Raw genomic sequence first — 14,713 nt, 5'->3', positions numbered from 1 at the left:
AACGTATTTTACCCTGAATACATGGTGGTTGAGTTCTAATGACTCAACGTTGTCCCTGGTCTATGAACAATCCTGCTAGAACCATGGTGGGTACACATGAACAGAGGGCATTCATGATACAGTAATTTTCATAACAGTAACTTCATAATAACCAGAGTTTGTAAGTTATACATACAGGTTCCCCCAAATCATCAGAGGCAAGGGTTAGTTCTGGACTATGCAGGGCATTAAAGATAATCACTATTAGCGTGAATTGTTGGGATGTGAACAAGAAGGCAGTTCAGAGACTTAAGCACAGATGTAATCCCATATGCTCCCATTGCTTAAATGGATCTTATTTTACATTAGCTGTAGCTTCTGCTTGAATTCTGTGGGAAGGATTAAGCACATCTTTGTAGTCAAGTTTGAAGGCAGCACAGGCATCTAGCTCTTGGAAGGTCTACATAACAGAAAAATAGCTATAGTTTCGTGGCCTGCTGTGGATTGTGAAAGACAGCATGGACCAATATTGCTGCTTGGGGATTTAAGGGTTTATCTATACAGGGGAGTTACTGTAAAATAAGTAGGATGCAAATTTAGATCTCAATAGCCATTCCACTTTGACATTTTGTGTGGACACTCTTATTCCGCACTGAGTGCCTTTTAGCAATTTGGGGTAATCCATTTCTAAATGAATTAACCTAAAATTTACAAAGGCACTTAGTGCAAAATAAGAGTATCCATATGGGGAGCTAGTGTGGAATACCTATTCAGCAATAGCTATTGTACACTATCTATTCTGGACTTTCTCTCTGTGTAGAAAAATTCTTGCAACAGAACTCAAGGGCTGCGTGCCATTTTGGCAAAAATCTTGTATGCACGCTTGCCAAAGGTTTTGAAAGTCATTAGTTTGTAGAGTGCTAGAGAAGCCTTATAAAAATGAATTTGATTTGCGATTAAGTTGAGATGTTGTATAAGTCTAATCCATTCTAAGTAACTCAGTTTTAAAAGGTTTCAAAAATTCGGTTGTCTAGGCAAACACTTCCATTGGCTTCTGGAGAATCAAATATTAAGGTTTCAAAATTATAAGTGTCACCTGATGCTGTTCTGTCTGCCAGAGTTTTCAGAGACCTCTAGTGCTGCTCATGCTGTTTATAGTTTTGCCAAGATGCAGCGGAGTGAAAACTTGCCTTGTTAGTTTCCATTTCTGCTTTTTTTCTGAATCCCACTAGAAGCAGTGAAACTGATAATTGAATTTATAGACTCATAGGTCAGAAGGGACCAATATGATCATCTAGTCTGACCTCCTGCACAAGGCAGGCCACAAAACCCTACCCATACACATTTATAACAACCCCGAACCCATGACTGAATTATTGAAATCCTCAAAATTGAGATTTGAAGACCTCAAGCTGCAGGGAATCCACCAGCAAGAGACCCATGCCGCAGACCTGCAGAGGAAAGGCGAAAAACCTCCAGGGCCTCTGCCAATCCCCCTGAGGAATCCTTCCCGACCCCAAATATGGCGATTCAGCTAAACCCGAGCACGTGGGACAAGACCTCACCAGCCCACCCAGAAAGAATTCTTCTGCAGTAACTCAGTTCCCATCCCATCCAACAACATCCCCTCACAGACCATTGAGCGACTTTATCTGCTGATAATCCAAATCAATTGCCCAAATTAAACTATCCCATCATAACATCCCTCCATATCTTATCAAGTTAGTCTTAAAGCCCGATAAGTCTTTTGCCCACTACTTCCGCCGGAAGGCTGTTCCCAGAACTTCACTCCCCTAATGGTTAGAAACCTTCGTCTAATTTCAAGTCTAAACTTCCTAATATACCAGTTTGTACCCATTCGTCTCGTGCCATTAGTACTAAACTTAAATAAATTCCTTCCTCCCTAATGTTAATCCCCTTGATATATTTATATAGAGCAAGCAATATCCCCCGGAGCCTTCTTTTTGGCCAGGCTCAAGCCAAGTCTTTGAGTCTCCTTCATAAGGCAGATTTTCACCATTCCTCGGATCATCCTAAAGTAGCCCGTCTCTGAACCTGTTCAGTTTGATTCATCCTTCTTAAACACGGACACCAGAACTGCAACAATATTCGCAAGGTGGGGTCTCACCAGCGCCAGTAATATAACATGGCAGCTAACACCTCTTCCACATTGCTGGGGCTCGCCCGATGCTCCTAACGACTATTTGCTTTGTTTAACAGCAATTCACGCTGGCGGCAATCATAAGTCATCCTGCTATCACCATACCAAGGTTATCCTCCTCCTCCGTCGTTTCCAACTGATGCGTCCCCAAGTAAACTAAAATTCTTATTATTAATCCCTAGTGCATGACCTTGCACTTTTCTTTTGGGACATCTTTATATTAATCCATAGTGTCAAGGTGGTCCAGAGTCTTCTGATAGTATCCCGGTCCTCTCCGTGTTAGCAATACCTCCCAGCCTTGTGGTCATCTCGCAAACTAAGTAACTATCATGCCGCGATGGGCGGATCACTTAAGGTTAAATAAGAATCGGTCCCAAAACCGATCGCTTGAGGACCGCTAGTAACCCTCCTTCCAGCACAGACAGTTTCACCCTTGAGTAGCCCGCTGGAGTCTCCCTTTAACCAAGTATCCTTATCCACTTACCAACTTTCACAATTCATCGCCCCATTTCTTTTCCAATTTTAACTAACAGTTCCCCAATGCGGACCGTGTCAAACGCCTTTCTGAAAATCGAGGTAAATTAGATCTACCGCAGTTCCTTTGTTTTAAGTAATCCGTCACCTTCTCAGAAGGAGATCATGGTGTTTGTGCAGATCTACCTTTGAGTAAGTCTGTTGCAATTCGATCCCATTAATTACCATTGACATGTGGACGACCTTTCATCCTATAAAATTTTTTCTCAAGACCTTGACGACACGACGACGTCAGCTTCATGGTTCTATTTAATTACCAGATCACTTTTATTTCCCTTCCTTAAAATAAGAACTACGTTAGCAATTCTCCAAGTCGTACGGCACAACCCCCCGAGTTTACCGATTGCTTAAAAATTCTCGCCTAACCTGAGTCTCGCATTTCACGCGTCAGTCTTTAAAGACCTCGGGTGGAGATTGTCCGGTCCCTCCGATTTTGTCCCATTAAGCTGTTCAAGTTTGGCCTCTACCTCAGATGCAGTAATATCCACCTCCATATCCACATTCCCGTTTGTCATCCCTCCATCGTCCCTAAACTCCTCACTAGTCTTATTAAAGACCGAGGAAAAGTACTAATTTCATTTTCATCAGTTGCAGAAGTAGGCACTGGAACTATTTTTCCAAAGAGTATGACTCAATTGAGGTTTGGGTTCCATGTTCAGAGTTGATAAAGAAGTAAACTGAGATGACTTTCTTCTCTATCAGCCCGAGAGGCTTGGGAGACTGGCGTGAGAGCTTCACGTTTATCAGACACCTACTAGTTGGAGGCTAATACAAAAGATGGTACTCCAAGCAAGATTCAGGGATTTCAATACCAATTCTTTGTTTGTGTGCATATGGTGAGGGGTTTCACTTAGGTACTTCCATAGGAATTTGGCCCAGTATTTAGTATCTGTTTGGTTAGTAAGTTTATTCCTTTTGCTATTAAATATTCTCTTTTAAAAAACAACAAAAAAAATCCTATATCTGAATTTGCATGATGGAGGGGAGAGAGGGAAAGCTTGATGGGATAATTTAGAATAGTGAAATACAATAGAAAAAGGGAGGGATGGACCTTGTGAGAAGGAAGGAAAATGTAGGAGAGGAAGTGGAGGAAAAAACATTCTAGGGAAAGATCAGGAGTTGGAAGGGAAGAGAAAGGAAAGAAGAAAGGGTGAGTGAAGTACAGAAAGAAAAGATGATAGAAAAACAAGAGATGTACCAAGTGAATTTTCCACTACATACAATAAAAAGAAAATTAACCAGGTTACATTAAATACAGTACACAGACAGTATACAGCTGTCATTCCTTTAAGTTGTGTGACCGTACTCTCATGTTGTGGCGGAGAGATCTTTCACCCTTGTGGGTGTTTAGTTCATGTACTAGAAAGTATTTTCTATTGTTTGAAATATTATAATATGTATCCCTTAGAGGTATCCTATAGGATCTGGGCCCCCTTGTGCTTGGTGCTGTAGAAACACAGAGATAGATATAGTCTCTGCCCAAAAGAGCTTGTAAAATCACTTTTTAATTTTAATGTAACACAAACTTCCTCAAATATACTTCTCAATTTTTGAAGCAAAATCCTCTTTTTTCCACAGGTTAAGCTGCCACCAATGATGGAAATCATAACTGCTGAACAGCTGATGGAATATTTAGGTTAGTAGTGATCCAGAATAGTTTTATAATTCTATTTAAGAAAGTAGTTTATCACTTGGTAGTATTACATGAGAATATTTTTCCATATAACTTTTTTTTCTCCAGCAGGTTTTGATTACACAAAAAAGAATATAAGTTACACAAAATATATTCTGGTATACTAGACTACCTTGGTTATCATTCATGCTTTTCACTGGTGTTGCTAATGGAAGTTCTGTGCTCTACCTTCATGGTTAAATGTAAAATGTTGCTGTGGCTGCCAGCTTATGGCCCAGATCATGCAGGTGGCCTGGCCTCATGCTCCAGGATGCCAATAGACATTCTTATTCATGTTCCTTGCTTTGTTCATATTGTATCTCCTGAAAAGAACTAAGACAATTGTTTTTTAATTTTCTACAGTGGCTTTATTTTTTTCCTTCTTGTTCTTACCTAATTACAGAAACAGCAAAAAATTAATGTAATTGGCATGATAGATGGGGTCTCTTATTTGCAGGCACCACTTCATTCTCAGATTCAGTCTCGAACCCATCTACAACTGTTTCCAGAAGACAAGTCTAACTCTGACAGTCCAGAACATTCAGATATTCAAGGTTCAATCACCACGCATCTTAAGGTCTAGACACATCTTAATTTCTAGACGCTACAGGTCCTTCCCTCCCAGCCTAATAACTTTGGAGTGATGTTTCAGTCTTTTGTATAAAGTTAACCTGAAAAAATGAAAAGAACGATTTTTCTCTGTAACATTCCCTCCCTAGGGAATAGTTTATTGTGGGTTAAAATAACAAGGAGGAAAAACACATAAAGATTAGGCGCTATACAATGAATGGATCTGTGCTACTGTAGGAAGCACATGTGTAGATGGATTGTTCAGATTTACTTTTTATGAGCATGTATTACGGAATTGTGAGGGGTGTGGTGGTTTTTTCTTAGAGCAAGAATTCAACCACTTTATGTATAAGGAATACAGCATATCCTTCCCACAGTTTATTGCACTTGATCTTTTATTTGTAAATTCATTCTGCACCAGATTTGGTTAATTAGTTTGAAATAACATCAGTTTTAAAGTTGTTTTTGTTGTTTTTTAAAATGAGTTCTTGAAGAAATGTAGCATCCAGTGTCTGAACACTTTACTATGAATTATTTTGATAATGGAATAGCAGACGTTTCAAACTCACTGAAATCTCATGTATTGGCTCCATTTGAAGGCATTCATTTTATGATTAGTAGTAATGTTCTGCTTTTACTTTTCATAACTAAGGCTGATAAATATAATTTTGGTATTCAGGGAATTCCACAGAGAACTGTTCTTAGGAAAGGGCCACCACCTCTTGTTGTTCCCAACAGGAAAGAAGTTAAGCCATGCTGAAGAGGTCATGGACCCTCACAGCATAGGTGACACCATCTTCACTAAGAGCAGCTTTGCTTAACTTTTGCTGGGAGCAAAGGGAGGTAATGGCTGCTTTGTAAGAGGTCATACAAACTGAGGGTTACTGTCATCTCTGTCCCATCAAGAGCCATAGGAGATGGCAAGAGAGAATGGGAAACATCACATGGTTTATATGGCCATATACATATCTGTAATTTGGGGTTGCTTGTCAGTCAGAGGCACTAAAGGTTACAATTTTCTTAGTTGCAGTAATTCAAAAAATTCTTGTTTGTTTTTTCCCCTGTAGCCTTTATTTTAATCTACTGTTTGAAGGCTGTTCTAAGCAGATAGAGTTGAGGTTATTTATGAAATTTAGTAACCAGCACCTATGGTCACAGTCCCTCAAGAAGTCCTCTCCTCATCAGGTGTACAACACAGTACCTGCTGCCTCCCAAGGCACTCTGACAGACATCTCCAAAAAGCTTTTCTCTACTTAAATATCTAGAGCTCAGAACCGTCCAACTGGCATGAAAAAGCATTTCTGGATCCACAGCACATGTTCTGACAGACTACACAACAACTAGGCATTATGTCAACAGGCCATGGGGGGAGCAAGATCATTCCCTGCTCTATTAGGTAGCCATGTGGCCATGGAATTGGTGCATTCTGAATCAAACCACACTGGTTGCCTTGCACCGTCCTGGTTTCATTATTTTCATAGAACAGCTGATGGGCTGTTCTCAGATTACCATGCGTGATCTGTCAGAGACTCAGTCCTACATAACATCTTTCACAAGTGGAGATTTCCAGAAATACACCTGTTTGCCACAGACCAGAACAACAGAAGCCTGACAAGCTGTTTAAGAGAGTGTTGGAGTCCATCCTCCCTGACAGATGTTGGCTTTTGTGTTTTGTTTTGGTTTTTTTGTTTTTTTAAATTGCCTGGCTACTAAGACTAATGCATACCTTTCCACCAATGTCCCATGATGTCAAGGGTACTAGGGAAACTCCAGTATGGGCCGAGCAGTTGTGGTATTTTGAACTGATGAACCTTTCAGCACAGCCACCATCACCTTACCGACCCTGGCTGCTTAGTCTTTGAAAACAACAGTTAGATTATACACCTGGACCCAGCTCTGTTACATCTGACAGCCAGGATGTTGGCTGGATGATGTCCACAGAAAGAAGCTTTCTTCTAAGGTTCAGAACATTCTGCTCTAAAGCAGGAAGCCTTCACCAGATTTAATTATAAAACTGAATGGAAGAGATTTTTTATTTTGGGGATTTCAGCACCAGCTTTCTCCCTGATGTTACCAGTTTCAGCAATACTGGACTAGTTACTAACTCTGAAATCTCAATTTTTCAATCAGCTCCATAAGATTCCTTCTAGCAGCAATATCTGCATAACACACTCTTATTCAGGGGGCCATACTTTTTTTTGTTTTTCCCCCATCCCACAGCAGGAAGATTCCTTAAAGGCCTCATTCACGTTTTTCCACTGATTTGGAAGCCCCCTCATCCTTGGGACCTCAATATAGTATTGGTAGACTTGGAAGGATGAAACTTTCCTCAATAATTGTCATAAACATCAATTTCACTGTACACACACACAAACCAAAAAGTATTTCTTTAATCAAAATTTGCAAATAGGCAAACTAAGAGAAATGCTGCCTGAGAACTTAGTTTGATTTAAGGATATTTACTTTGTGTACTTTGACATTTAATGCTGACAGTTGGTGGTAGTAACTGTTATAAAGCTTGAACTTGTTGAATCTTATCATTTTCTGTAATTCTGACCCCTCCCTCCATAATTACCCTTAACTGTGAAAATGTAAAAATTGGAAACAGTGCTTAAAAATAAACACAATATTATCTGTCAAAACAAAAAAAAAATTCAATTCTGCCAAGCCTAAGTATTAGCAAAGCTGATGGATTCCTCCCCTCTGAGTGTGGAGCAAGCTGTTCCCTTTACCACCTACCTGAAAAGACAGCTTTTTCTTTGTAGCCTTACTTCAGCTCAAAGTATAGTGATTCAGGCTCTCATGACAGATAGTCCCCCTTAAGTGTTTCATGAGGACACAGTAATTTTGGGATCTCTTGCTAAATATCTGCCAGGTTTTCTCAGGTTATGGTAAGAAGCTGCCTGTTGTGAGGAAATTCCCACTGTTTCATTATTCTTAAAGGGCCTGTTAGGAGATGGTGAGTTAATGTCTGATAAGGGAAGAATTAACTCATAGAGATTGAGGGAGAAAGATGCTGCAAGGGAAAATGAAGCAACATTGCAAGGATTCTGAAAGGCTGGTAGCTAACGTGTGTGTGTGTGTGTGTGTGTGTGTGTGTGTATATATATATATAATATATATATAAAATAAATAAAAATATAAAAAAGAGTAATGGGATGGGACAAGATCCTTTGGTCTGGTTGGTCCCCCCACATCTCCTACTCCCAAGAGACGGAAGATTATGCTGCTCATGGGGAAAGGAGTTGGCTCTTTGCAGTACTCCTAGCCAGTTGGCTGCTGCCAATATCCTCAATTTTTATATACTTTGATTAGTGTATTATATACAAATTAAATAGCTTATTAGATCTGGATGCATTAGTCAAATTCTACAACTATTTGAAACCAAATCAATACTAATTTTCAAAGCAATTCATATTTTGTCTGACCATGTTTTAATCTAACCTATAAAGCAGATACTGCTATGTTCTATCAAAGCGTCTACAGATATATTGGTTTAAAGGGTCTGTAACTCATGCCAAACAACAATTTGGGTATTGATTCAAGATCTCTCATTAACTTTGTTTAAGAATGTATTTGTCTGCGGTTATGATAATCTGTGCTGTGAGGGCATTGCTATATATTATTTCATCACATTAAAAATCAAAGTCTAAGCAAATGTTTTAGGAATTTCCGTTCTCTTTGATAAACTAATAGCTAACAGAGATGCTGAGGGTTGGCTGCCCTTAAGAGTGAGGTTTACAGCTCCAAAGAGTGAGATTCAAAGCCAAAGAGTGAGATTTTTCAGCTGGCGTGTTAGGTCCTCTTTGGGCCTTGGTAACAGCCAATAGACCAGGGTTTTAATCCAACTGGCACTTAATAGTTTTTTTAAATATACACTCCTTAATATTCCATATAAAACACTTAAATGTCTTAATTCATAAAAACGTCCAGGGCACTCGAGCATTCTATATGCAACACAAACTAATGGATTTTAATAAAAACAATTATTTGCTGTCTGAAACAAAAACCTGGATGGTGGGAGATCCCTGAGGATCTGAGTTAACAACCCCTGGCTTAGGCGCACAGTCAGTGGACAGTATAGGAGAAATATTCAAAAATAAACTGTTTATAGAAAAACCTAACAAAAAAGAGAACTATTTTATCAATACAACTGTGTGTTTATTTTCCATATCACCACCTCACAGTGATCATCCATTTGAAAAACACTTTTCAATGAAGTATCAGAGGGGTAGCCGTGTTAGTCTGGATCTGTAAAAAGCAACAAAGTCCTGTGGCACCTTGTAAAGTGACCTCTGTGCACTGTTGTTTTTTATTACAAATATATGCACTGTAAAAATGATAAAAGAAATAGTATTTTTCATTTTACCTCGTACAAGTACTGAAGTGGCATCTCTTTATCGTGAAAGTGTAATTTTCAAATGTGATTTTTTTAAAAAAATAAATTTGTTACATAACTGCACTCTAAAACAAAACTGTGTAAAACTGTAGAGCCTACAAGTCCTCAGTCCTACTTCATATTCTGTCAATCACTAAGACAAACAAGTTTGTTTACATTGACAGGAGATACTGCTGCCTGTTTCTTGTTCACAGGGTCACCTGAAAGTGATAACAGGTGTTTGCATTGCACTGTTGTAGCGGGCATTGCAAGGTATTTACGTGCCAGATGTGCTAAAGGTTCATATGTCCTTTCATGCTTCAAGCACTATTCCAGAGGACATGCTTCCATGCTGATGATGGGTTCTCTTTGATATCAATCCAAATTTGTGCGGTCTGATGCGTGTTCATTTTCGTCATCTGAATCACCAGCAGAAGATTGATTATTTTTTCTTTCTTTTTTGGTGGTTTGAGTTCTGTAGTTTCCCCATCACAGTGTTGCTCTTTTAAGACTTCTGAAAGCATGCTCCACACCTCGTTCCTCTCAGATTTTGGACAGCACTTCAGATTCTGAAACCTGGGGTTGAGTGTTGTAGCTATTTTTTAGAAATCTCACATTGGTACCTTCTTTGCGTTTTGTCAAATCTGCTGGGTCATCATCTGAGACCGCTATAACATGAAATATATGCAGAATGAAGGTAAAACTGAGCAGGAGACATAAAATTTTTCCCCCAAGGAGTACAGTCACAAATTTAATTGATGCATTATTTTTTTAACTAGCATCAGCAGCATGGAAGCATGTCCTCTGGAATGGTGGCTGAAGCATGGAAGGGACATAAGAACCTTTTAGCGCATCTGGCTCATAAGTACCTTGCAATGATGGCTACAACAGTACCACGCAAACTCCTGTTCTCACGTTCAGGTGATGTAAATAAGAAGTTGGCAGCAGGGTCTCCCATCAGTGTAAACAAACTTGTTTGTCTTAGCGATTGACAGAATAATTAGGACTGAGGTGCTCTTGTAGGCTCTAATGTTTTAAACTGTGTTGTTTTAGAGTCCAGTTATGTAACCAAATATATCTGCATTTATAAATTACACTTTCATGATAAAGAGATGGCACTTCAGTACTTGCATGAGGTGAAATGAAAAATACTATTTTTATCATTTTTACAGTGCAGGTATTCGTAATAAAAAATATAAAATGAGCACTGTGCATTTTGTATTCTGTTATAATTGAAATCAATATTGAAAATGTAGAAAAACATCCAAAAATATGTAATAAATGTAAACTGGTATTCTAGTGTTAAGTGCGATTGTTGTGATTAATTTTTAATAGCGATTAATTTTTTAGTTAATTACGTGAGTTAACTGTGATTGACATCCCTATTTTTCAGTGTTGTTTGATTTTGATATGATTGATCATATTACATTTACAGCAAACCTAAATAATCAGATTCCAAAATAAATAAATTAAAATGAAATTAAATTAAAATAAAACACAACCCAATCTGAAGCTAACAAAACATAAAGGATTCAGATTTCACATTTCTTTTAATATCTATTTTAGTTTCTAATTTGGTGTCTGCTTTTATTCATGTACTTTGTTATATTACCATGTAGCCCTTTTGCTGCTGTTACTATTTCTTTTGGTTGCTTAAACTTGAAATATGACTTGGGATTTGCCAGCTTCACCTGGATAATAGAGGGCGGTGTCCCATCTAGTCCAAGGTTTTGGTCTGAATGAGCAATCTGGCTGTCAGGAAAGATCTCTTTTAAACAGGGGGCTCAGGTGGTTTGCGCTTGCAAGAGGAATATTTTGCTGTGCAAGCAGAATTGTCACTTTCACTTTTGCATGTGTCTCAGAGGAAAAACACATTTTTGAACAGAAACAAAGTGTAATGTATAAAGTATTCAGTCTTTGTTTTTATCCAAGTTAAATGTAAAAATGGGAAATTAATAGATAATTAAAAGACATTCTAACAGTGTAACCAGATTTTCACAAGCATGTATGTAAATATGATACAAATAAGGAGTGGATATTTTTGTGTAATATAAGAATTGAAAGTCTGTGTCTGTATAACTTGTTATATATAACATGGTGTATTTCAGGGGTTCTCAAACTGGAGGTCGGGACCCCTCATGGGGTCACAAGGTTATTACATGGGGGAGTCGTGAGCTGTCAACCTCCACCTCAAACCCCACTTTGCCTCCAGCATTTATAATGGTGTTAAATATATTTAAAAAGTGTGTTTAATTTATAAGGCGGGTTGCACCCGGCGACTTGCTATGTTCAAGGGGTCACTAGTAATAAAGTTTGAGAGCCACTGCTGTATTTTAATAATCTGTTGTCCTGGATAAAGGCATAAGCTAAATTAATTAATATTTAACTCTCATCATGACACATTGAAAACAGTACAGAAAACAGCAAATCTTGGACCGAATAAAAATTAATTCATAAAACACTGAAAGAACATTGCAAACAATATTGTGTTAGAAACTCTAGGAATAAATGACTATTTGCCAAAAAGAAATAAAAGTCAGCAAATAGAGTGGCTACATGCCCAACTGAAATGTTTAACTATCATTTGGGTTTCACTTGCCTTCTGATAAGATTGTGTATTAACTTTTTCTCTAACAATTATGATTTAAAGTTCTGAGGAAGTGGGATCTCATCAGTTTATTGGTCAACTTAAATTCATAGATGTTCAGAAGGGATCACTGACGTCCTATATAACACGGATCATAGAACTTCCCCCAAATAATTCCTAGATCATATCTTTAACAAAAACTCCCAATCTTGACTTAAAAATGTAAGTGGTGGAGAATCCACTATGACCCTTGGGAAGTTGTTCCAGTGGTAAGTGTCTTAAAAGACAGTTACTTAAAGATGCCATCATTTTGTCAAAGAGCTTCAGGCAGATAGACAACCTTTTAAAGAGTACATCTAAAGCTTTGAGTTGTGGAATAAATTATAACTTGAATTTTTTTTTTTAGGAGACTATATTCTTGATGCAAAACCAAAAGAGATTTCTGAAATTCAACGTCTAAATTACGAGCAGGTAAGAAACAGAGTTTCTAAAAAGCAATTGTTTGTTTTTCAGTAATGAACTAAAGCATTTTTTTAAAAAAATTTCACTAAATTACTTTTGTTGAGAATTTATAAAATCCACCAATGTATGGAAAATAGAGCCTTTGTTCTTATTTATTCAGTATCGACTTTAGTTTTACAGTGTCTCTCCTAAAGTAGAGAAGAGTAGTTATTGCTATACGAATCACTTTCTTGAAAAGATAACAGTTTTTTCTTGTTTATAGTAACAGATTGGCCTTGGGCTTAGTGTTCAATCTGATTTCAACGTCTTTGCTAGCAAAGAAAATAAAATGTCTTTGCATTCTGTTATATCAGCCGTGGCAAAATGTGTTCCTTTATCTGCAGCAAGAATAATGACAGACTCATTGTACTTTATTTTAAAGTAGTTCATATTTTCAGTTCAGATGTCCCTGGAGTACTGGTAGTAGGTACTTATTCTGAAATCTGTGATAACTGAAAGCCATGCTTTTCAGATTAGCCTACCCTATTCAGATAGGAACAGAACATGTAATCTCTTTTTATTTATCTGTAGATGCTGCTGTAACCAGATGACAGAAGTAGTACAGAAAGTCTTAAGAATTCTCTGAAGTGTTTTATAGCTATTTCTTCTAACTTGAATTGAGGATATAGTAGTTGATCTAATAACAGTAATATACTTATTCCATTTTTAAATACAACTGAGGTAAAGGTGTCTCTCCCATGTATGTATTTTTAATAACAGACCTGTTGTGGGTATTGCTGGTATAGAGTGACTGCCACACTTAATCTCAGATGTGGGTGATCTTACATATATGTTTGAAAAGAGCTTTGGGAGCCTTTTGGGATGAGTCACTATAAACATGAACTTTTTTAAAAAAACCGCCCTGTAGAGGCAATTGGAGTGTATGCAAATAGTAATTTTCTTACTAAAACCAAAAATCACTGTACATACCCAAATTAAAAGGCCGTGATCTGCACAAAGTTTTTAAAATATATTCTTTGATATAGCACCAATAATGCATTCTGAATTTTTTTTAAAGTCCTTTTTAAAATGTGCAACTTTTTCTGCTTCCTGTTGATGTTTAAGAAGTGGCTGATTGTAACATCACCCAGGATGCTCAGCTCATTTCTCACTTTTGTTTCAGAGCACACTTCTGTCTGACATCTCTTTGTTTTCACTTTGAGATTTGATGCTTGTGATACTGGTAAACATCCTCTTGTGGATCCTCTATTCTGGAGAAAGATGTGTACCAGCAATAAAACAATGAATCTGACCACAACGTAAATGAAATGGGAGAGGAGTTGAAAGAAATATTTTTCTTTAATGTTTTGTTTATGGTAATCTTATGAGTTATTTGTTACAAAATGTAGGTATACATTTATATCTACGTGTTTTCTCGCTCCATTTTAAATACTAAAAAAGACAAAGTGACATCATGAAAGCTTGTATATGAGCTTATGTAAGTGCCAACAGTGACTGATGTAAGCAGTTTTTCTTTAAAAGGTGTCTTGAGTCACTTTAAAGGGTCTAGGGCTCCAGCTGCCACGAAGAGCCGGAGCTCTTTAAATCACCCCTGGAGCTCTGTCACTGCTACCCTAGAGCTGCGGCAGGGGGGCTCAGGCAGCGCTTTAAAGGGTCTGGGGCTCTGGTTGCTGCGGGTAGCCCCAGGCCCTATAAATCCCACTGGAGCCCTGCCGCTGCTACCCCAGGGCTGCTACAGCGGGGCTCTGCCAGCGATTTAAAGGGCATGGGGCTCCTCGCGGCCAGAGCTCCAGACTCTTTAAATCACTACTGCAGCCCTGCCACCAGTACCCTGATATAACGGCATTTCATTTATAACGCGGTAGGGATTTTTGGCTCCCCAAGGCCACGTTATGTCGGAGTAGTGGTGTATTGTACTGGTAACTCCTTTCACAAAGCAAACCTTATAAGTGTGACACCCGCCCCCCCCCCCTTATAAATTAAAAACACTTGTTTATATATTTAATACCATTATAAATGCTGGAGACAAAGTGGGGTTTGGGGTGGAGGCTGACAGCTTGCGACCCCCCCCATGTAAAACCTCGTGACCCCCTGAGAGGACCCAAACCCCTGCCTTAAGCGATCAGGACAAAACATTGAGATCATGCTGAAATATTTCCTATTATAGACCTTGATAAATTTACAAGATGCACCTACTTGTCAGCGTGAGGTATAAAAAATGAAGGGGATCTGTGCTGTTACGTTCCAGTAAAAAGAACATGATACACAAAATAATGAACAGTATATAGAGAAGATAGGTTGGGTACTTCTGTTTCATTTTTCTCCTAATATAAGGAAAGTGGACCTTTTTAATGAACCAATTAGCAACAC

The 14,713-nt window shown here is 38.2% G+C and overlaps 1 protein-coding gene across 3 annotated transcripts in view; it reads left to right on the top strand.

Annotated features, from left to right (window-relative positions):
• MINDY2 (MINDY lysine 48 deubiquitinase 2) overlaps nt 1-14,713 on the top strand; it is a 117,951-nt gene that overhangs the window by 13,713 nt on the left and 89,525 nt on the right. For all 3 annotated transcript variants that reach the window (XM_075069586.1, XM_075069585.1, XM_075069587.1), the window contains exons 2-3: nt 4,253-4,310; nt 12,288-12,352. In XM_075069586.1, coding sequence (XP_074925687.1) covers nt 4,253-4,310; nt 12,288-12,352 — 123 coding nt within the window. The remainder of the gene's footprint in view (nt 1-4,252; nt 4,311-12,287; nt 12,353-14,713) is intronic.

Source organism: Chelonoidis abingdonii, chromosome 9 (genome assembly GCF_003597395.2).
Source record: "Chelonoidis abingdonii isolate Lonesome George chromosome 9, CheloAbing_2.0, whole genome shotgun sequence".
In the NCBI taxonomy this organism is placed as follows: Eukaryota; Metazoa; Chordata; order Testudines; family Testudinidae; genus Chelonoidis; species Chelonoidis abingdonii.
The sequence above is the reverse complement of the archived record's forward strand: the minus strand, read 5'-3'. Positions and strand labels throughout refer to the sequence as shown.